Source organism: Manis pentadactyla, chromosome 11 (assembly GCF_030020395.1).
Source record: "Manis pentadactyla isolate mManPen7 chromosome 11, mManPen7.hap1, whole genome shotgun sequence".
Taxonomy (NCBI): domain Eukaryota; kingdom Metazoa; phylum Chordata; class Mammalia; order Pholidota; family Manidae; genus Manis; species Manis pentadactyla.
The window spans coordinates 26,040,440-26,063,120 of NC_080029.1; the positions used below are offsets into that span (position 1 = coordinate 26,040,440).

Here is a 22,681-nt window from a genome sequence, read left to right on the forward strand (position 1 = left end):
TCCAAATGCCTCCTTTTATAGTCCATTTGAGGCTAAGCACCTCAAGAATCTGTACTGCATCTCATTAGCAAAATGACTTGGGGAGCCTACTCAAAGTTTGTATAACTGCAATTATCCGAAGGACAGGATAGTGTACTAATTATATAACAAAAATAATTATTAACTAGCAGTATGCTAACTATCCAAATACATTATTTTCATTTTGGTCCCCATTAGCCCAAAAAATATTGATACTTCCATTTTAAAGAAAGAAATTGAGGTACGGGAGGTAAGTCATTTGCCCAGGTAAAACCAAGATGCTTACCTGGGTCAGCCCCACACAAAGATCTGCTAATATGAGATTAAGAACTTGAAGGCTGAATAAATGGAAGTGGTGATGATACATTACCAAATTACCACCCAAAACAGAGAAAAGGGCAGGAGAGCTGAAGAGACACTCAGAAACTATCTCTGGTGACTTGTGCCTCACACAGAGAGATGTAGCAACTCTTAAGTTCTAGTTACGGTTTTCTAAGGCAATAATGGTAAGAAAAGTTATCCTTCACAATCAATAGATCTCTCATTTGGGGGAAAACTACCTAAAGCACAAGCTCCTTATTACCACCCTATGACTGGGTCCTTGACAGCAATACCACATTCTCTACCTGAACACCAATCACACCATCCACTGTTTGAGGGCAGCAATTCTTAACACCAAAACCTAGTGTTACTACTTGAGTGGCAACATCTCAATACTAGCAACCAAAATAATCAATCCAAAACAGCTGGTTTATGAATTTCATCCACATGCCCTGCCGACTACCCAACTATCCATACACCCCACCCACCTACACCCTCCCATTAACTAAGCACTATGTGCTGGGCTAGACCCTAACACTCTTCTTCACCTGCAGCAGTTCTCCAAAGCTGAGAGAAGTCCAGTGTCCCACCTCCCAAAAGAATCATGCATGCAATACCAAAGCACAGAGCTCATGCCAATTATGAAACGGGCAAATTACAAAGCACCAGTCATAAAACCATATGCATTTAAGGCAACAGTTCATAGCCCTGGGTGCATATTAGAGTCACCTGGGAGCTTTAAAATATTGCCAATCCCTGGGCCTCATCCAAGGCCAATTAAATCAGAATTTTGGGAGGTGGGGGTCAGCATGGATATATTTTGAAATATATAAATACAAATGTACAATATATTCTCAAGTGATTCAAAAGTGCAGCCAGGGTTGAAAACCACCAAACTTACGTATTTCTAGAGTGGTATTTCTGTAAACCTCTTAACCCACAAATCTATTAGTAGAACAAAGACCACAAAACTCCCCGTCTCTCATCCACTGCAGCTGCCATCTGGGCTATATTAAAATGATATATCAATTAAATGTTCTCTTGAAATCATGAACCCACTTTTTCCTGTTTACAGCAATGAAATACTGAACAAGAGAGTACCTTGAGGTCACTCATCGGCCCCAGGGGCCCCTAGGCCTCACCCTGGGACGGAGCACAGTGTATGTGAGGAAGTGGTGGAGTCCACACTCTCCTGCAGTTGAGCGTTTGCGGGAGTGGAACTGGCAGTGTCCAGGCAGGAAGCAGCCTCAACTCAGAAACCTGACAAGAGGAAACCTTCACAGTTCAGGCATGATTATCAAACTCTTTGTGCTCTTAAAGGAGAGTAATTATAGGCATGCGAAAAAAGGGAAGCACTCCCCGAGGAACTCTTCCTCACATGCTTCCCAAGAGGCACAAGGGCCATTAAAAATTCCATGATGAAGAGGAAAAACAGCCTGGGAACAGCCAGGAGGCAATACAGCAAATTAATACACCAGCCCTCCTCAGGGAAAGCTGTGATAAAACAGGAAACACTTCTCTCTTCGCAAAATAAAATTATACCACTAATGATAACATAGTCACCACACACACACACAAATCGTTCTAATGATGGATGTGAAATTCCCAAGGCTGCCCAGATGCTTTGAAAGAAATCTTTTCCCACTACAAATAAAACAGAACAAGAAAAAGATAAAATTTCCATTCGAAACAGTTTTAATACAGTCATTCACCTGCCTCTTCCCTACCACCACCACACTAACATTCCTTTCCAGGTGCCAGGCTGTGTTAAACGGCCCACTTTTTGCAAAGCCCACCAGCCAGTTCTGAATCGGATCTTATCACCTGGCCACACTGGAGCTTGACAGCAACTCCAGCACTGGCCCCTGACAGGCAGGAACCCTGTTATGTCAAAGGACAGACAGGGAGCCCTAAAGACTGTGTTTCATCACACACATTTCCTAAAAACTGCATAGAGGTCACGTGTGCTGACCATTTCCCATAGAGTCATGATTGCCAAACTTTATTGACTGTGCACCCTCATGAGTATATCTTGAGCAAGCACTCCTTAGGTATGTAACACATACAACATAAAATAAAAACATGTGCTACCAGACTAATGTACTATTTGAAATAAATCTGTTTTAAGGTAAAATAATAAATAAATGTAAGCTTAAAAATTGTCTTCCCTTACCCCACAGAAACTTCATACATGAAGCCCACTCGGTATCCACTGGGCTGGGAATGATGTCTAAGGTGTAAGTGTCCACATTCTCTCATCTTGCTTTCAGCAATGGTTTAAAGCAATAAGCAGTATTTCCCTGGAGCTGAGTGCACCAAATGCACAGCCTAGACTTCCTTATGTTTCCAAGTCCAGCCACAAGCACTGACAGCAAGAGAATGAAGATAATGATGGGGATAATGAGATACACAAAGAAACAAGAAGCTGACACCTACTCCACCTAGGATGAGGCTTTAAAGGCAACAGGAAACCTGGTAAAAACATGGATACCGAACTCAGCACAGCACAGCTCTAGATGGCAGATGTAAAGGGAGGAGGACAAATATTCCACTTGCAGCATATGACACGACATGGTGCTACTCCTACAGTCTCCACACCAGTCATTATTTTATTTGGTATTTAGACAAAAAGCTGGAAAATGCTTTCCTATGAATGAAGTCTTGTGTCTTTCAAGACAGGCTAAGCACCACCATCTCTAAGAAAACTCCCCTGCGCCTCTGAATTTAGAAAACCCTCCTCTGTGCTTCATATCATTCTGGTACACACCTCTATGCACTTGTCATTCCATATTGTAACTGTGCATTTCCACACCTGACTTTCTCAAGAAAATACAAGCTGCTTGAATGTAGTACCAAAACAAAGAGCCTGGCACATAGTAGGGAGTCAGCAAATGCTGAATGAATCTGTGATGAGTAAACAGAATGCTACTGACAAACAGGCTTTATAGAAATAGTTTACTTATCATCCCACAATTTCCTTAGTAACACCATTTGTGATGGTCTCTTTTCAAAAGACTTTCCCATTGAAATACTGCTCCAACAGAAGGTCTGGCAGCAGGCTATGGGGCACAGTTTATTATTACAGCCCACAGCAGAAGTTCTAACTGTATCCATGGAAGGATGACTTCTTTGTGCCGCTTGCACCCCAAATCTATGAACATATCCACATAATAATGTATTAGGCAGAAAAAAAAAATCATCAGAACCTTCAAAAGAAATTCATGTCACTAGAAATAATAAAAGTTCTATGATTTAGCCTATTAGCTGTTCTTTTGTGCAAAACCCAACTGGAGGATGCTACTATTAAAATTGTTTTTACTTCCCATGTCACCTAACTTAAGAGAAATTATGTGGAGAGGCATAGGACTCATTCTGCTATACAGGCACAGGATTCATTCTGACAGATACATACTGAAGGTCTGCCAAGTGCTGGACACTGTTCGGTGCCGGGGATTACCAAGGAACAAGACAAGGTCCCTGCACTTTGTGGCTTACTTTCAAGTGAGAGACACAGGGGGGAAAAGTAGGGGGAGGTGGGGGCCCAATAAGCTAATTCATTACAGACTATGATAAAAGCTCTAAAGGAAGGAAATAATGAGCAGAGAGTGGTGACAGTGGCCCCTTTACATAGGGTAGTCTGAGAGGCCCTCCCAGAAGAGGTGACCCAAGTTGAGAGGCAAAGCAGTCACTCATGAGTCACTCATGAGTCACTATAAGACTGCAATCTAGACAAAGGGAACAAATGTGAAAGTCCAGAGGCAGGAAAGGGGTGTTATTTTCAAAGAACAAATTGCAGTTGAGCTGTCTGGCGCAGCTGGATCTCTCCCCCAGCGAGGAGGAAGTACATGAAAGGAGACTGGACATGTAGGCAGAAGTCAGATTATGCAGGATGTTGCAGGTCATGGTAAGGACCATTAATAATGTTCTTTGAAGACAGAGCTTTTAGCAGAATATGAAATATGAGCCAGAAGACCTAGGTCAAAGTTGAGACTTAAATCACATACTAGCCATGTGTCCACAGGAAAGCTACTTCACGACTCTGCCTCAGTTTCTGCATCTGTAAAATACCAACTGACCTCTAAAGGTCACTGTGAAGATCAGATACTATGCAAACATACTTTATAATTTAAAAAGTGTTATGAAAAGGAAAATGGTATTGTCCAGAAGGAAAAAGCCACTGGAAGACAATTACCTGGCAGAGCAGTGTGCTGGTGAACATCTTCGATGAGAAGCTTCAGCAATAACATCCAGGGAGTAAAGGGGAGAAAGGGGATTAAACTGCAGGAATAAATGAGATTATTTTATTATGACATATGTGAAACAGACCTGATCCTAATGGGTTACTGGCTATTTGATTACCTTTCCCCTTTGACTCTCCAACTCTTTTGCCATACCACAGACATCACTCAATAAATTTGTGCATATTCAATACTGTACCTATTATGAATGCAGCATACCTGAGCTAGAACACCTCAAAAAAAGATCATTCCTTGGTAAATAAGAATTCTTCAAAAACTTCTGATATACAATAATTACTTAAATGGCAAAAGATGGTACTTTCTAATTGACATAATACGAACTTCACACCTATTAACTGTCAGCACTTGTTCCCAAGAAAACTAGCATGGAATTACCTTGTTACTTCATTATCCTGGCAAATGAGTAACTGGTTAGCACATACCAGTAGGAGTGTAGTGGAAAAAGAGCTACATTAAGAATCAGAGCACCTAACATTTAGTTTCAGTCTACCACTGTTGCCATATATTCCAAATTACATAATTTCCTTGAGCTTTACTATCCTCATCTGCAAAATGGATGTACTGCTCTCTGTCCTGCCTATTTCACAGATTATTCAAAATGAAATATTGCTTCCAGTTTATAAAGTAATTTCAGCTTCTTATCTATAAAACATCTATTCACCTCAAAAGATGGTTATGAGGATCAAAAGGAACTCTCTATATAAAAGTACCTCACTTCTGTCTGCCAGCTTTCTTTGGACTTTTTCCACAATAAATAATCCTTCCCACAAATTTCAGAACTAAATATATCTTAAGACTGCAAGAACTCTGAATGGTAATTTTGAAAGAATTTTAAAAGAATACAAACTAAACAATTGTTCTGTCTATCACAGAAATTCCAGTCCCAATTCTACTAGCTGTATGACCTTGGGCAAATAGTGTAAATCTTATTTGTAAGTAATAAATCTGGACTAGGTGATTGCACAGGTCCTCTTTTGCCTTGAGATTCTCTGATGCAAAAGGTTAGTACTCCAGCTGGGAGTTCCTCAGACTTCAGTCACTTACATACTACCCTAATGATTTTTTCTTTATCTGTCCACCATCTGCACTACCATTTACCTACTATTTCCTTCCTATCAATTATTTTTATTTAGCCTTGTTCTTACTATTTTTCTATGAAATAGCAAGTTTGATAAAATGATTACATTTTTTTCTAACATAAATCATTATAACTTAAAATAAGAATTGTGTGTCCACATACCATCTAAAATCATCTCACAACTACACACCAATTAGGTCTACCACTGCTCTAGCTCATTTTGAAACAGTAACTCCAAGATGAAGGTTCAAGTCTAAAATGAATGTCAGCTTCACACGGTATCAAGTACTTTTAAAAACTAAACAGAACAATACAAAGACTGACAATTTTTACTCATCAGTCTTCATCTATTTTACAACTTGCCACCAAAATAAAGCAATCTCTCTGCCCCCGAAAATGAAAAGCTTTAAACATTAAAGGAACATATTGATAGCCACTCATGGTAACTTTTGAATTAGACCCTAAAAAGGCCTAGACATGCTCAGGGCCCTCTCAGTGGGTAGCCAGGGAAAAGACTAAGAAGGCAAGGCTCTAAGGCCTCACCCCCATGTCACCCAAAGCAGTGAGCTCTACCCTCTTCTGTTTCATATGTTTAAGCAACACTGCACTTCTCAGCAGAGGGTACTGGGATTGAACTCAACCACAGCAGATGAGGTTCTTTCTCATTTCTTATGAACAGTTCAAAACTAAAACAAAGACAGGATTCCTATGAAATGTTACAAGTAATTAACTGAAGATCACAGTTGAACCAAAAAAGGGGAATTAGCTACAGTTCCTATCAGTGCGTATCAGATATTCTGGGAAAACAGTACTCTAAGAAAATCAGAGTAACACAGGGAGTGGGAACCTTACCTCATGTGCACAAGCAGAAATGTGAGGAAAATCAGAAGCCAACGTTTTATTCTTTCTAAAGAAAAGGAAATCAAACGATAAAATAAAAATGATAAAGAAAAGCGATCTTACCTGATTTCGTTCTCTTTTCCCGGCTGACAGTAACCAGAAACTAAAGAGAGGGAGAGAATAACAGGGAAGAAAATAATAAAAAGTCGTAGAAAACTTATAGGGAGGAGGAGAAAAAAATGTTAGGATACTGAAGTAAAGACAAAGAAAGAAATGAGAAAACCATGGAACTGGAGAAGAAAAGGAGAGATATTAAATGTGTATGAACCTTTGTGTGAAAAATAACTCTTCAAAGGAAAAAGCCCTGCAATGGAATGTAAATGGCTGGAAACTCTAAAAACAAAGCCAAGATTACAGTGTGATACCAACGCACTCAGCTACACGGTCACAACGGGATCCCCAATTCAACAAGGGCACAAACCACCCACATATTTTTATTATTTTGTAAATTAAAACTTCAACCAGGGATGGAGCCAAGATGGCGGTGTGAGCAGAGCAGTGGAAATCTCCTCCCAAAACCACATATATTTACGAAAATATAAAAAAGACAACCCTTCCTAGAATAAAGACCAGAGGACACAGGACAATATCCAGACCACATCCGCACCTGAGAGAACCCAGCGCCTCGCGAAGGGGGTAAGATACAAGCCCCGGCCCCGCGGGACCTGAGGGCCCCACCCCCCAGCTCCCGGCGGGAGAAGAGCAGGCAGAGCGGGAGGGAGATGGAGCCCAGGGCTGCCGAACACCCAGCCCCAGTCATCTGGACCAGGGCACAGACACAGGGCATGCGCAGGGCCCTGGATACTAGGGAAACAGGGCAGCAAGACCTGTGAGCGGGTCCCTGAGGCCGGTGCCTGGGGACAAAGAAAAGTGAGTGGCTTTTTTTTTTTAATTATTTATTTATTTTTTATTTTATTTTATTTTTTGCGAGTGCTTTTTGGAAGTCTTAAAGGGACCGGGACCCCAAAACCAGATGGAAACGTCCCGGGACACTTAGTACAGCAGCAGGGAATCTGGGGATCTCTGGGCACTCTTACCCCCTGGGCAGCAGGGAGCACGGAGGCCCCTCAGAGAGATATATAGCCTCCCTGCCGCTCCCCCTCCAACGCAGTTCCACCACTTTGGAGTAGCAGCCCGAGCCAGGCCACACCCACAGCAACAGCTGAGATAAGCTCCATAGCAGCTGGACAAGAATCAGAAGCCCTTTCTGCACACAGCTGCCCAGCACAAGCCACTAGAGGTCGCTGTTCTCCCAGGAGAGGAGGGCCACAAACCAACAAGAAGGGAATTTCTTTGTGCCAGCTCTGCAAACTCTCTCTATCACCATGAAAAGGCAAAACTACAGGCAGACAAAGATCACAGAGACAACACCAGAGAAGGAGACAGACCTAACCAGTCTTCCTGACAAAGAATTCAAAATAAAAATCATAAACATGCTGACGGAGATGCAGAGAAATATACAAGAGCTAAGGGATGAAGTCCGGAGGGAGATTAGAGAAGCCCGGAAAGAGATTACAGAAATGAAACAAAATCTGGAAGGATTTATGAGCAGAATGGATAAGATGCAAGAGGCCATTGATGGAATACAAACCAGAGAACAGGAACGCATAGACGCTGACATGGAGAGAGATAAAAGGATCTCCAGGAATGAAAAAATATTAAGAGAACTGTGTGACCAATCCAAAAGGAACAATATCCGTATTACAGGGATACCAGAAGAAGAAGAAGAGAGAAAACGGGTAGAAAGTGTCTTTGAAGTAATAATTGCTGAAAACTTCCCCAAACTGGGGGAGGAAATAATTGAACAGATCACGGAAATACACAGAACCCCCAACAGAAAGGACCAAAGAAGGACAACACCAAGACACATAATAATTAAAATGGCAAAGATCAAGGACAAGGAAAGAGTGTTAAAGGCAGCTAGAGAGAAAAAGGTCACCTATAAAGGAAAACCCATCAGGCTATCATCAGACTCCTCAATAGAAACCTTACAGGCCAGAAGAGAATGGCATGATATATTTAATGCAATGAAACAGAAGGGCCTTGAACCAAGGATACTGTATCCAGCACGATTATCATTTAAATATGCTGGAGGGATTAAACAATTCCCACACAAGCAAAAGTTGACGGAATGTGCCTCCCACAAACCACCTCTACAGGGTATTTTAGAGGGACTGTTCTAGATGGGAGCATTCCTAAAACTAAACAGATGTCACCAGAGAAAATAAAATCACAGCAAAGAAAGCAGACCAACCAAATACTAACTAAAGGCAAAAAACTAAAATCAACTACCCACTAAAAGCAGTTAAAGGAAACACGAAAGAGCACAGAATAAAACAACCAACATATAAAGAATGGAGGAGGAGGAATAAAAGGGAGAGAAGAAAAGAATCTCCAGACAGTGTATATAACAGCTCAATAAGCAAGCTAAGTTAGGCACTAAGATACTAAAGAGGCTAACCTTGAACCTTTGGTAACCATGAATCTAAAGCCTGCACTGGCAATAAGTACGTATCTTTCAATAGTCACCCTAAATGTAAATGGACTGAATGCACCAATCAAAAGACACAGAGTAACAGAATGGATTAAAAAAAAAAAATCTATATGCTGCTTACAAGAAACTCACCTCAAACCCAAAGACATGCACAGACTAAAAGTCAAGGGATGGAAAAACATATTTCAGGCAAACAACAGCGAGAAGAAAGCAGGGGTTGCAGTACTAATCAGACAAAATAGACTACAAAACAAAGAAAGTAACAAGAGATAAAGAAGGACATTACATAATGATAAAGGACTTACTCCAACAAGAGGATATAACCATTCTAAATATATATGCACCCACCACAGGAGCACCAGCATATGTGAAACAAATACTAACAGAACTAAAGGGGGAAATAGACTGCAATGCATTCATCCTAGGAGACATCAACACACCACTCACCCCAAAGGATAGATCCACTGGGCAGAAAAGAAGTAAGGACATGGAAGCACTGAACAACACAGTAGAACAGATGGACCTAATAGACATCTATAGAACTCTACATCCAAAAGTAACAGGATATACATTCTTCTCAAGTGCACATGGAACATTCTCCAGAATAGACCACATACTAGGCCACAAAAAGAGCCTCAGTAAACTCCAAAATATTGAAATTGTATCAACCAACTTTTCACACCATGAAGGTATAAAACTAGAAATAAATTCTACAAAGAAAAAAAAAAGGCTCACAAGCACATGGAGGCTTAATAACAAGCTCCTAAATAATCAATGGATCAACGAACAAATTAAAATAGAGATCAAGGAATATATGGAAACAAATGACAACAACAACACAAAGTCCCAACTTCTGTGGGACGCAGCGAAAGCAGTCTTAAGAGGAAAGTATATAGCGATCCAGGAACACTCGAAGAAGGAAGAACAATCCCAAATGAATAGTCTAACATCACCATTATCGAAACTGGAAAAAGAAGAACAAATGAGGCCTAAAGTCAGCAGAAGGAGGGACATAATAAAGATCAGAGAAGAAATAAACAAAATTGAGAAGAATAAAACAATAGCAAAAATCAATGACACCAAGAGCTGATCTTTGAGAAAATAAACAAAATAGATAAGCCTCTAGCCAAATTTATTAAGAGAAAAAGAGAATCAACACAAATCAACAGAATCACAAATGAGAACAGAAAAATCATGACAGACTCCACAGAAATACAAAGAATTATTAAAGACTACTATGCAAACCTATATGCCGACAAGCTGGAAAACCTAGAAGAAATGGACAACTTCCTAGAAAAATACAACCTTCCAAGACTGACCCAGAAAGAAACACAAAAGTTAAACAAACCAATTACGAGCAAAGAAATTGAAACGGTAATCAAAAAACTACCCAAGAACAAAACACCCGGGCCGGACAGATTTACCTCAGAATTTTATCAGACACACAGAGAAGACATAATACCCATTCTCCTTAAAGTTTTCCAAAAAATAGAAGAGGAGGGAATACTCCCAAACTCATTCTATGAAGCCAACATCACCCTAATACCACAATCAGGCAAAGACCACACCAAAAAAGAAAATTAGACCAATATCCCTGATGAATGTAGATGCAAAAATACTCAATAAAATATTAGCTAACCGAATTCAAAAATATATCAAAAGGATCATACACCATGACCAAGTGGGATTCATCCCAGGGATGCAAGGATGGTACAACATTCGAAAATCCATCAATATCATCCACCACATCAACAAAAAGAAACACAAAAACCACATGATCATCTCCATAGATGCTGAAAAAGCATTTGACAAAATTCAACATCCATTCATGATAAAAACTCTCAGCAAAATGGGTATAGAGGGCAAGTACCTCAACATGATAAACCCACAGCCAACATTATACTGAACAGCGAGAAGCTGAAAGCTTTTCCTCTGAGATCGGGAACTAGACAGGGATGCCCACTCTCCCCACTGTTATTTAACATAGTACTGGAGGTCCTAGCCACAGTAATCAGACAAAACAAAGAAATACCAGGAATCCAGATTGGTAAAGAAGAAGTTAAATTGTCACTATTTGCAGATGACATGATATTGTACATAAAAAACCGTAAAGACTACACTCCAAAACTACTAGAATGATATCGGAATACAGCAAAGTTGCAGGATACAAAATTAACACACAGAAATCTGTGGCTTTCCTATACACTAACAATGAACCAATAGAAAGAGAAATCAGGAAAACAACTCCATTCACAATTGCATCAAAAAGAATAAAATACCTAGGAATAAATCTAACCAAAAAAGTGAAAGACCTATACCCTGAAAACTACAAGTCACTCTTAAGAGAAATTAAAGGGGACACTAACAAATGGAAACTCAACCCATGCTCGTGGCTAGGAAGAATTAATATCATCAAAATGGCCATCCTGCCCAAAGCAATATACAGATTTGATGCAATCCCTATCAAATTACCAGCAACATTCTTCAACGAAATGGAACAAATAGTTCAAAAATTCATATGGAAACACAAAAGACCCCGAATAGCCAAAGCAATCCTGAGAAAGAAGAATAAAGTAGGGGGGATCTCACTCCCCAACTTCAAGCTCTACTACAAAGCCATAGTAATCAAGACAATTTGGTACTGGCACAAGAACAGAGCCACAGACCAGTGGAACAGATTAGAGACTCCAGACATTAACCCAAACATATATGGTCAATTAATATTTGATAAAGGAGCCATGGACATACAATGGAGAAATGACAGTCTCTTCAACAGATGGTGCTGACCAAACTGGACAGCTACATGTAGGAGAATGAAACTGGACTATTGTCTAACCCCATACACAAAAGTAAATTCAAAATGGATCAAAGACCTGAATGTAAGTCATGAAACCATAAAACTCTTAGAAAAAAACATAGGCAAAAACCTCTTAGACATAAACATGAGTGACCTCTTCTTGAACGTATCTCCCTGGGCAAGGAAAACAACAGCAAAAATGAACAAATGGGACTATATTAAGCTGAAAAGCTTCTGTACAGCAAAAGACACCATCAATAGAACAAAAAGGTACCCTACAGTATGGGAGAATATATTTGTAAATGACAGATCCGATAAAGGCTTGACATCCAAAATATATAAAGAGCTCATCCACCTCAACAAACAAAAAACAAATAATCCAATTAAAAAATGGGCAGAGGAACTGAACAGACAGTTCTCCAAAACAGAAATACAGATGGCCAACAGACACATGAAAAGATGCTCCACATCGCTAATTATCAGAGAAATGCAAATTAAAACTACAATGAGGTATCACCTCACACCAGTAAGGATGGCTACCATCCAAAAGACAAACAACAACAAATGTTGGCGAGGTTGTGGAGAAAGGGGAACCCTCCTACACTGCTGGTGGGAATGTAAATTAGTTCAACCATTGTGGAAAGCAGTATGGAGGTTCCTCAAAATGCTCAAAATAGACTTACCATTTGACCCAGGAATTCCACTCCTAGGAATTTACCCTAAGAATGCAGCACTCAAGTTTGAAAAAGACAGATGCATCCCTATGTTTATCGCAGCACTATTTACAATAGCCAAGAATTGGAAACAACCTAAGTGTCCATCAATAGATGAATGGATAAAGAAGATGTGGTACATATACACAATGGAATATTATTCAGCCATAAGAAGAAAACAAATCCTACCATTTGCAACAACATGTGTGGAGCTAGAGGGTATTATGCTCAGTGAAATAAGCCAAGCGGAGAAAGAGAAATACCAAATGATTTCACTCATCTGTGGAGTATAAGAACAAAGGAAAAACTGAAGGAACAAAACAGCAGCAGAATCACAGAACCCAAGAATGGACTAACAGGTACCAAAGGGAAAGGGACAGGGGAGGATGGGTGGGTAGGGAGTGATAAGGGGGGGAAGAAGAAAGGGGGTATTATGATTAGCATGTGTAATGGGGGGGTGGGAGAAAGGGGAGGGCTGAACAACACAGAGAAGACAAGTAGTGATTATACAACATTCTGCTACGCAGATGGACAGTGACTGTAAGGAGGTTTGTGGGGGGGGACCTGGTATAGGGGAGAGCCTAGTAAACATAATATTCTTCATGTAATTGTAGATTAATGATAACAAAAAAAAAAAAGAAAAAAAGAAAAGGGGGAATACTCCCTGATAGGATAAAACTAACTGCAAATCAACAATTAATGCATGCTTTAAATATCCTTAATTTTGATCATTTAAAGGGTGTCAGATGATCAGCTATGGAAGTACATTTTTCTGATAATACTCCTTTCTCTTAAAAACAAACAAAAAAAGCAGTTCCTGTGTGGTGATCTCCAATAAGTTCTTCACAATGGTATAAAGGGCATATCAAAGTGTGGGCAAAGGGTTTCTTTGTATTTATACAGAGGATCAAAGCCTAATTTGGCTACCCAAAAAACGAATTAAGATACAATATGAAGAAGAACTTTCAACATCAACATTCTCTGGAAGAGTCATTCCAGAAGGTGATCATCAAGAAACTTCAACAAAGATCCTGGTGCTGTTGCAGTTGTAGCTGCATTCATCTCACCGGTTCCTGGACTTGCCATGGGAATGAAGAAGGAGATATCTAAGCTGGCCTGTGCATACAGTAAAACAACAAATTTGACTGGATCTATACTGTTGGAACTCAACCAAAAATTAGGAGAAGTGCAAGTTGCAGCGCTCCAAAATCTTGCGACTATAGACTATATACTGTTAAAAGAACATATGGGATGTGAACAGTTCCCAGGAATGTGTTGTTTTAATTTGTCTGATTTTTCTCAAAATATTCAAATTCAGTTAGACAATATCCATCATATCGTTGATAAGTTTTCACAAATGCCTAGAGTACCCAACTGGTTTTCTTGGTTTCACTGGATATGGCTGGTAATTGTAGGTCTGCTTTGGTTATGTAGCTGTTTTCCTATTATGTTAATGTGTGCACGCAATTTAATTAGTAATTTAAAACCTATACACGCTTATGTTAAACTACAAGAAGATATGTCAAAGAAATAATCAATCTTCCCATGTTTTCTTCCGTATGCTACTTCTATAGCTTCTCTTCTTCCTTCCTAATTACAACCCCTAAGTAGAATTTGTGCCTCATATCGAAATTACCGAGTATCATAATTCTTCCAAGTGGTAAAGATTCCTCAAGACAAATGCTGGGCATAGAAGCCACAGGGCATAAATCTGCAAAGAAGTAAAAAGCTAACCTTTTCAAACAATATTGCTTCTCTCTCACTTACCAACTTTACATTTTCCTGTATGGCCCCGGAAGATGACTGATTAGCCAGAGACAGGTAAGATTCCTCAAGGGAGGAACAACCTAAGACAGGCACAGTCGCAGGGGGGCCATCAGGTGAGAAATTGGGGATCAACAGAGGTGAGGCTTAGAACCTCACCCCCCCTGTTTTAAGAGAAATCTTCTGCATCCGTGGATGTTTTGTTGCCCTTGTCTAGCTTGGATTAATACTTAGTCTATAGGCACACACCTGATCATCTACATTTGCCCTCTTACAGCACTAAACTATGTTTTCTACCTTTATCTTGCATCTACCTACCACTTCAGCATTTTATTAAAAATAATAATAATAATAATAAGGGAGAAATGTGGGATTCACATATAAATCAAGTATAAAAATCAAACGAATAATCATAATTGACCTGTTTATAGTTTATGATGCGTGATCAAAACTGAAAGTTTCTGTGATGACTGCCCTTGCACTGTTCACCATATAAGAACTTATTCACTATGTAAGAACTTGTTCACCATGTAAAAACTTGTTCATTATGCTTCAGAAGATTGAAGACTGCTGAGAATTAGGCTTGGGGTTGATTAATCATTGTGCATTGAGTCCCCTATACAGAATTTTACTGTTGTTAACAACCATTTGATCAATAAATATGAGAGATGCCCTCTAAAAAAAAAAGAAAAAAAATTCAACCAGGCTGGATGGGTATATGATCACAACTGGATACTGACCAGGTCATATTCAGGATAAATCAAAGAACAAATCATGTTAGCTGTCATACAAAAGGGTGGAATGATTTTCCTATATCTACACACAGGCTTTCCAGGTGCTCTTATCACAATACTTAGGACAAAAAGATACTTCTCTATATAGAGATCTAAAAATGGGAAAAGCATGAAGGAGAATATAGAAGCAATCACCATTTTGAACATAGAAACTTCTAAGAGACAGAAAAATGAGTTTAAAATATAACATCCTACAAAGGAAGACATAAAAGTGTCACTGTTTGCAGATGACATATCATACACGGAAAACCCTAAAGACTCCACCAAAAAACTATTAGAATAAATGAATTCAATAAAGTTTCAGGATGAAAAATCAATATACAGAAATCTGTTGCATTTCTATACACTAATAATGAACTATCAGAAAAAGAAATTAAGAAAATAATTCCACTTACAATTGCATCAAAAAGAATGAAATATCTAGGAATAAGTTGAACCAAAGAGGTAAAAGACCTATATATTGAAAACTACAAAACATTTATGAAAGAAACTGAAAATGATACAATAAATGGAAATATGTCCATGCTTATGGATTGGTAGAACTAACATTGTTAAAATATCTATAATGCCCAAAGCAACCTACAGATTGAATACAATCCCTATCAAAATTCCAATGTCATTTTTAACAGAACTAGAACAAATAATTCTAAAATTTTTGTGGAACCACAGAAGACCCTGAATAGGCAAAGCAATTTTGAGAAAAGAAAAACAAAGCTGGCCGTATCACACTCCCTTATCTCAAACTGTACTACAAGCCTACAGTAATCAAAACAGTATGACACGGGCATAAAAACAGACACACAGATCAATGAAAAAGAACAGAGAGCCAGAAATAAACCTACACATAATATGGTCATGTCTTTTCTCCACTATATTTCCCAGTATATTCTTGGCTTAGAAAGTGGCCAAAATATACTGGGGAATATAATGGAGAAAACACAGTCTCTTCAATAAATGGTGTCAGGAAAACTGGACAGCCATAGGCAAAGAAATGAGACTAGACCTCTATCCTACACCATACACAAACATTAATTCAAAATGGAGTAAAGACCTAAATGTTAAGACCTGAAATCATAAAATTTCTTGAGGACAACATTGGTGGTAAGCTCTGTGGCACTGGTGTTAGCAATTTTTTGGGGGGTCTGACTCAACAGTAACAAAAGCAAAAAAAACAACTGGGAGGACATCAAAATTTTCTTAAAAAGCTTCTGCCCAGCAAAGGAAACCATCAACAAAATGAAAAAGCAATCTACTGAATGGGAGAAGATATTTGCAAACCATATATGCAATAAGGAGTTAATATCCAAAATCTATAAAGAACTCACAGAACTCAACAACAAAAACAGAAATAACCTGATTAAAAAATGGACAGAGGATCTGAATAGACATTTTTCCAAAGAAGACATACAAATGGGCAACAGGCATGTGAAAAGATGTGCAACATCACTAATTATCAGGGAAATACAAATCAAAACCACAATAAAATAGCACCTCACTTCTGTGAGAATGCCTATTATCAGAAAGAAAAGAAATAATAAGTGTTGAAGAGGATGTGAAGAAAACGGAACCCTCACACACTGTTGGCAGGAATGTAAATTGGAGCAGCCACTATCAGTATGGAGATTCCTTAAAATATTAAAAATAGACCTATCATATGATCTAGCTATTTCATTTCTGGATATTTATCCGAAGAATAAGAAAACCCTAATTTCAAAGACATATGCACCCCTATGTTCACTGTAGCATTACTTACAATAGCCAAGATACATAAACAACTGAAGTGTTGGATAAATGGATAAAGAAGATGTGGAATAGATACATAATGGAATACTTCTCAGCCATAAAAAATAAAGCAATCTTGCCATTTATAACAACATGGATGGCTCCTGAGGGCATTATGCTAAGTGAAATGAGTCAGAGAAACACAAATACCACATGATTTCACTTACATGTGGAATCTGAAAAAAAAAACTCATAGAGAAAACAGACTGATGGTTATCAGAGAGGAAGGGGTCTGGGGAATGGGTGAAATGGATGAAGGGGCTCAACTGTGTCGTGATGGATGCTAACTAGACTTACGGCGATCGCTTTATAATGTATACAAATACCGAATTATAATCTGTACACCTAAAATTTTATAATGTTATATACCAATTTTACCTCAATTAAAAATAAACTATAACATCTTATTGTAAGCTGCTTTTATAATGCTACACCTATCGATATAAAAAGCAAAGAAATAAAACGTTGTCTAGAAAGGAAAAAAAATCATTCTCATAAGCTGAAGGTTCTGGCCGTATTAACTCATTAACTCTTACAAATCTGTAAGATCTCTTTCAGTACTCAAGTCAGATTTCTAGATCCTTCATAAAATTTCCCTCTGCCTGCTAGTCTAAGAAACAGGCTAGGAAAGTCCATAAATGTATAAGCACTTACTCTTTCTGCCGAGGGTCACTAATGACGTGGCCTATCCTCTCAGTACCCAAAGTACTTAGGCTGGTATCCTGAAAAGACAAGCAAGACAAGAGTGTCCTCTAACCACAGAAATAAATATATAAAGCATGATCTGCCTTCAAGCTCACACTTTCCCATAACTGTGCCAGCAACCTCAAAGGCACATGTCAAATGTCAATCTTAAAATCCAACAGCAACTGTATTCCTTTTTATGGAAATCTATCTTAAAAGTATTACAGGGTATTTCTAGACTTATTTTTCTTTAGTGTTCCAAAAAAGTCATTATAAACATTGTTCACTATATATAGAATCTTAATACAGTGAGTATTACCTCCTGTTATTAAAGTATATAGAAATAGAAGCACTTTTGAAAAAAATCCACAGTAGCCAATTTTTAACAGGCCAGCACACCGAGTTCCCTAAAGTCACATGATTATAGCCTCAACAGCCTTCACAATGGGACATTTACCAAGTCCTCACTGGAAACACTCCAGTGCCTGCTGACCAAATGTATACACGTAAAGGATTTCTGTACCTCAACAAAAATTGTTACCCTGGGTTTTGTCTGTTAAACGTCATCTCTTTAAAGTAATAACCAGTTTGTATAAACTGGTTCTTAAATTTGAGATTCTCAAAGCCATTCATTATATGAAATCTTACCTGTAATACCACAAGCAATTCAGAAACTAAATCATCTCCCTAAAGTTGGGAAATGGCAGAAGGCACTCACCCTTCATTTAACCTAAGTACATTTACAAAGAATGCCTATCACATTATCCGGGGAGACATACCGGTGGTACATGAATAAGAGTTACACATATATATGACTAAGTGTTAAGATAAAGAGAAAATAAGCCGTGGGCATGGCTATGAAGAATGTCAAGCCTGCTACTCAAATACATTTGTTTCTCGGCAACTGTTATTATCTGTATTCTTTATGTGTGTGGATTAGCCTAAATATTAGGATATACATTTTAGCAAGGCTATAGAAAAATTAATTTGAGTCAAATTCTGGGTGGGAGTGAAGCTTAATGAAAAGGTTTTACATACTATATTATTCATATTCTTCATCTCATGCCTATGCCTAGTGGTCACAGACAGAGCCTCGGTAGTGGGGCCATGGGAAAAGGGTGAAAAATGAGCTATTTGTTACAGTAGAAAAATTATTAACTTAAAGTGCCGTAATGTTTAAATTTACAGTTTATTACTGTGTAAATTACAAGCAGTACTTTGCGTAATTAGCAGCTCACTGGCAGGGAGCTGTGAATGAAACTCATTATTTATGATTACAATTTAGAAAGAGAAGAGATATGGGAGGGAGGAAGGGGGGCAGAACAGTGACCTCTTCTAGAAATGACAAATATCCCTTTAAGGTGATGAAGATGAATTAAACAAGTAAATATTAACCTATTATTTGAAATCTTTAGAGACAGGACCAAAGGCCCTCGTTTCCTTCCAGGTAGCTAAAGGGAGCCTTCGAGATGACCTGATGTATTTCTATAGAAGAAGGAGGCTCTCGTTTTATAGTAGCTGAAAAAAACCAAGATAGGTAAGAGAGAGAACATTATCTGTCAAGCCTAACCAATAAAGAGTAAAACCAGCTCTCTGTTCCCCACTCGCAACCTCCTGCGCCACTCTCCAACCCCTGTACCCCTGCTAGCTATCCTGTTAAGAATAAGCTCTGGGAATAGCAGAAGCAGTGCTCCAAAAGAAAAAGGCATGACTCTTCCAATAATCAAATGTCTTTCTACTTAGGGATTTGAAATTGAGTTTAAAGATAAAAAATCTGAGTTCATCTGGAAATAAACAGCCTCATTTCTTTGGCATGGTTAGAACTTCAAAAAACTGTGCCCTGATTAAACTATAAAATAACAGCTTCCTCAGGGCAATGAGACTGTGGCTCTGACCACTATATACCCCTGACTTGACATAGAGCCTACCATATAGTAGGCATTCTAAATGCTTATGGAGGGAACAAATGAATACTCCAACATACCTCTCCCTTACTTATTCTTTACTCACCCCTATCTTCTCTGATGGGTAGGAGCCCCAGTCTTAACCTACTTTTGATCTCAGAGCTGGACTAAAAAATAACTTTTTTAATTTAAATGAAAAATGATAAATGAGAAGTTAAGACTTGGGTTTAATTCTTTATTGTGCCACTTCTCTGTGGGTAATAGCAGACATTACTTAATTTCTTTGAATTCAAGTTTTCCTCTTCTGCTGAAGGGGAATATAACCTTTTTTACAAGGTTGTTGGGAGGATTAAATGGACTGAGTGCCTGGAGTCCCTGGCAAAGGCAGAACTGAGTAAATGGTAAATATTCCTCCATCATGACCAAGGAGGGCTTTTGAAATTTGCTAATAGGTTTCTCTTCCAGTTTTTTCTTTGTAATGAATTCTAGAATAAAAGACCAAAGTTAGGATAGAAAAAGCATTCGTGAATTTCAGAGAGAGTCCTAAAGAAGCCAAGAGAATATTAATTCATATACTAATAATATAAGATTAATCAAGAGTCAAAGAAACAGAGATCAGGTCTGTACATTTATAGACAATAGATACTGTCATAACAGTGTTTGCTTTGTCAGAACTTCTGTATGAATTAAGCTGCATCTTTTATGTGTGTATCGATTTAAATCCTACATAATGTTCACTCTTGTGAACTCACAAAATATTACAGTTGGCTAATTAACTCCAGGGAGTTATGTAGCACCTTTGATTATCAGTAGAATACACATATCCCATACAGAGTATTATCCTCCCCCTGAGCCTTGTAAACAGTGAAACTACCACCTTCCCAAGAAGCCTTCTTCGCCCCTTTCTGAGGCATCGAGATGCGGCTCCAGGCAAACGATTCAAGCGAGTATGGTACCCTAAAAAGAAGAAAGGCTTCAGTAACTGAATGCAGAAGATTCATTAGCAATGATGTACTTCTGGTACACCAAACGCCTTCCTCCCCAGGATCTTACTAGACTAGCCCTTAAACTAGTCCCCAGGCTATTGGCCAGGAATTTATTATTCCCATGTCTTTGTCACCAGCAGTATAATTTTAGGCATGCCAATTACCTCTGACCTAGGCTCCTCACCTACAAAGAGGGGTGATTACTTGCCCAGTCCAGTCTTACGGGGTTATCTTTAAAGACTCAATAAAATAGCACATGGAAGGTACTTCATTAACTGAAAACACTACACAAATTTATTACATTATCAACAATTTCTAATTATAGATTTAATGCTAATTACTATCTCAAAAGCATTCTAATTCATGAAATAATGGTAAAAATCTTATGTAAAGCATAATCCCATTTTTCTAATTGCTGTATGTGCTCTACACATAAAAAAGGCAACTGGATGAACCCACACCAAAAGGTTAACAACGAGAGAGTGCCACTGGTGTGGATTATAGGCCAGTTTAAGTTTGTTCTTCTTCCTATTCTTGCTGATTTGCGCCTATGTTAAGTAGCCCATAAAGAACTTTCAGAAATGGTCATCTAAATAATTGATGAGAGTTATTAAGGAGGCAAACAATGTGCCTCAGCCAGGCAATAACCTTTACCAAGAACAAAGTGCTTTGAGAAGACCTTTCTATCACCCAAATTCATCATAACAAAGTGCTATAGAAGTTGATCACCAATAGATGCTTAACAAATACTTGATAACTGACTAACTGGTTGATTACTGACTTCTGGGAATCCAAGAATCATAAATTTACAGAGCCAAAAGAAACCTCTGGAACAGGTTTGTTCAGTGTCACAATATTGTACTGATGACCCTGATGTCCCAAGAAACAAAGTGACTCCGTAACCATCACAGACTAGCTAGGCAGACAGTACCATCAAGTATCATCACATTTCCTTCCTCCTGCCCTAGGCTCTTTCCACTCCACCCATCATAACTGAAAGAAAAGCAAAGAGAAAGGATGTGTATTTAAGCATACAATAATAGAATTATTAAAATAAAATTATCTAAAGAAATATTTTTAAATCATCTATTTAAAAAGTGCCATTATACCCTGTATGTGAATGTTCCTACTGAAATCTGTTCTCTTCCAAGATCCAGTACTTCAGGCTTCCTTTGAGCACTCAATAGCCCATCATTTTCACAGTAGGATAAGCAGCAGTGACATGGTGCTAGGCTTCCTGAAACTGGCACAAATGCAACAGCGAGCTGCAGGAACACCCTGCTAACAGTTATCCCAAGAGTCTCCTCAGACTGACTGAGGTAGAAATGGAGAAACTCAAGCTTTGAGACTCATTTTTGACTCCTCTAGGAAAAAAAAAATCCCTAGACTAGCTACACCATTCAGTTAATGCATGCGTAGAGCCATGAGTTTGCTTGCCATGGGATGATTCTCCCCAAACAGAACCATGAAAGTGTCAAGTATACTTTGGTCTCCTCATAACTCACCTCTTTGAGCTGGCCGAGAAGGTAAAAGGAATGTGGGATCCGAAAGTTTATCCAGTCCAGAATCCATTCTTTCTACTTCAGAGCAAGGATCAGGAGTCCACTTGGGCAGAAGATTAGGGACAGTGAACCCTGGGACACATTCTCCTTCATAGAACCAATCACTCTGCTCATCATCCCCTGAAGTAGAGATCATATCACAAGCTGGAATTTTAACATGTTCCATGAAAAACTAAATGGGAGGATGATTTCTTAGTGCTATGGGTTTGATTATATTTTCTAAATAAAGTCAAAATACAAAAAAGTTGTTTTGATTCTTCTTCTTGATCCATATTATGATGAAAACTGGGACATCAAACTAGTTTCATATAAATGTCATACAGTGTTACACTGGACTGCTTTTGATAGTAAAAACTAATAACTAATAACGCTACCATTTACTAAGGCCTAACGCCTACTAGGATCCATGCTAAAAATCTATAAATACATTATCTCTTCCAAACCTTATGCTAATTTCAACTAATAAAGAGGCCACTAAAGTCCAAAACAGTTAAGGTCAAGTTTAAATGATGAAACCAAGATCTGAACCCAAAGTCTGGCTAACTCCAAAGCCTTCAACACAAAAATTAATTGCTCTGCATTTACCATTCTCAGTGACATAAATGAACATGAGGTTTCAAAGCCC

General features: G+C 38.6%; 1 protein-coding gene across 12 annotated transcripts in view; it reads right to left on the reverse strand.

Moving 5' to 3' along the window:
* The window catches only part of GPATCH2L (G-patch domain containing 2 like), a 79,513-nt gene that overhangs the window by 18,368 nt on the left and 38,464 nt on the right, over positions 1-22,681 (reverse strand). For 5 of the 12 annotated variants that reach the window (XR_008992436.1, XR_008992438.1, XR_008992437.1 and 2 more), the window contains exons 4-8: positions 22,000-22,176; positions 20,386-20,465; positions 17,575-17,642; positions 6,529-6,583; positions 4,532-4,617 (exon numbers count right to left, since the gene is read on the reverse strand). Coding sequence is in view for 8 of the 12 variants with exons in the window: in XM_057488284.1 (XP_057344267.1) it covers positions 4,532-4,617; positions 6,529-6,583; positions 17,575-17,642; positions 20,386-20,465; positions 22,000-22,176 (466 nt within the window). In the remaining 4 variants the exon portion in view is untranslated. Of the gene's footprint in view, positions 1-4,343; positions 4,418-4,531; positions 4,618-6,528; positions 6,584-6,639; positions 6,680-17,574; positions 17,643-20,385; positions 20,466-21,999; positions 22,177-22,681 lie in introns of all 12 variants that reach the window. The other 7 variants (XM_057488287.1, XM_057488289.1, XM_057488288.1 and 4 more) reach the window with 5 other exon arrangements.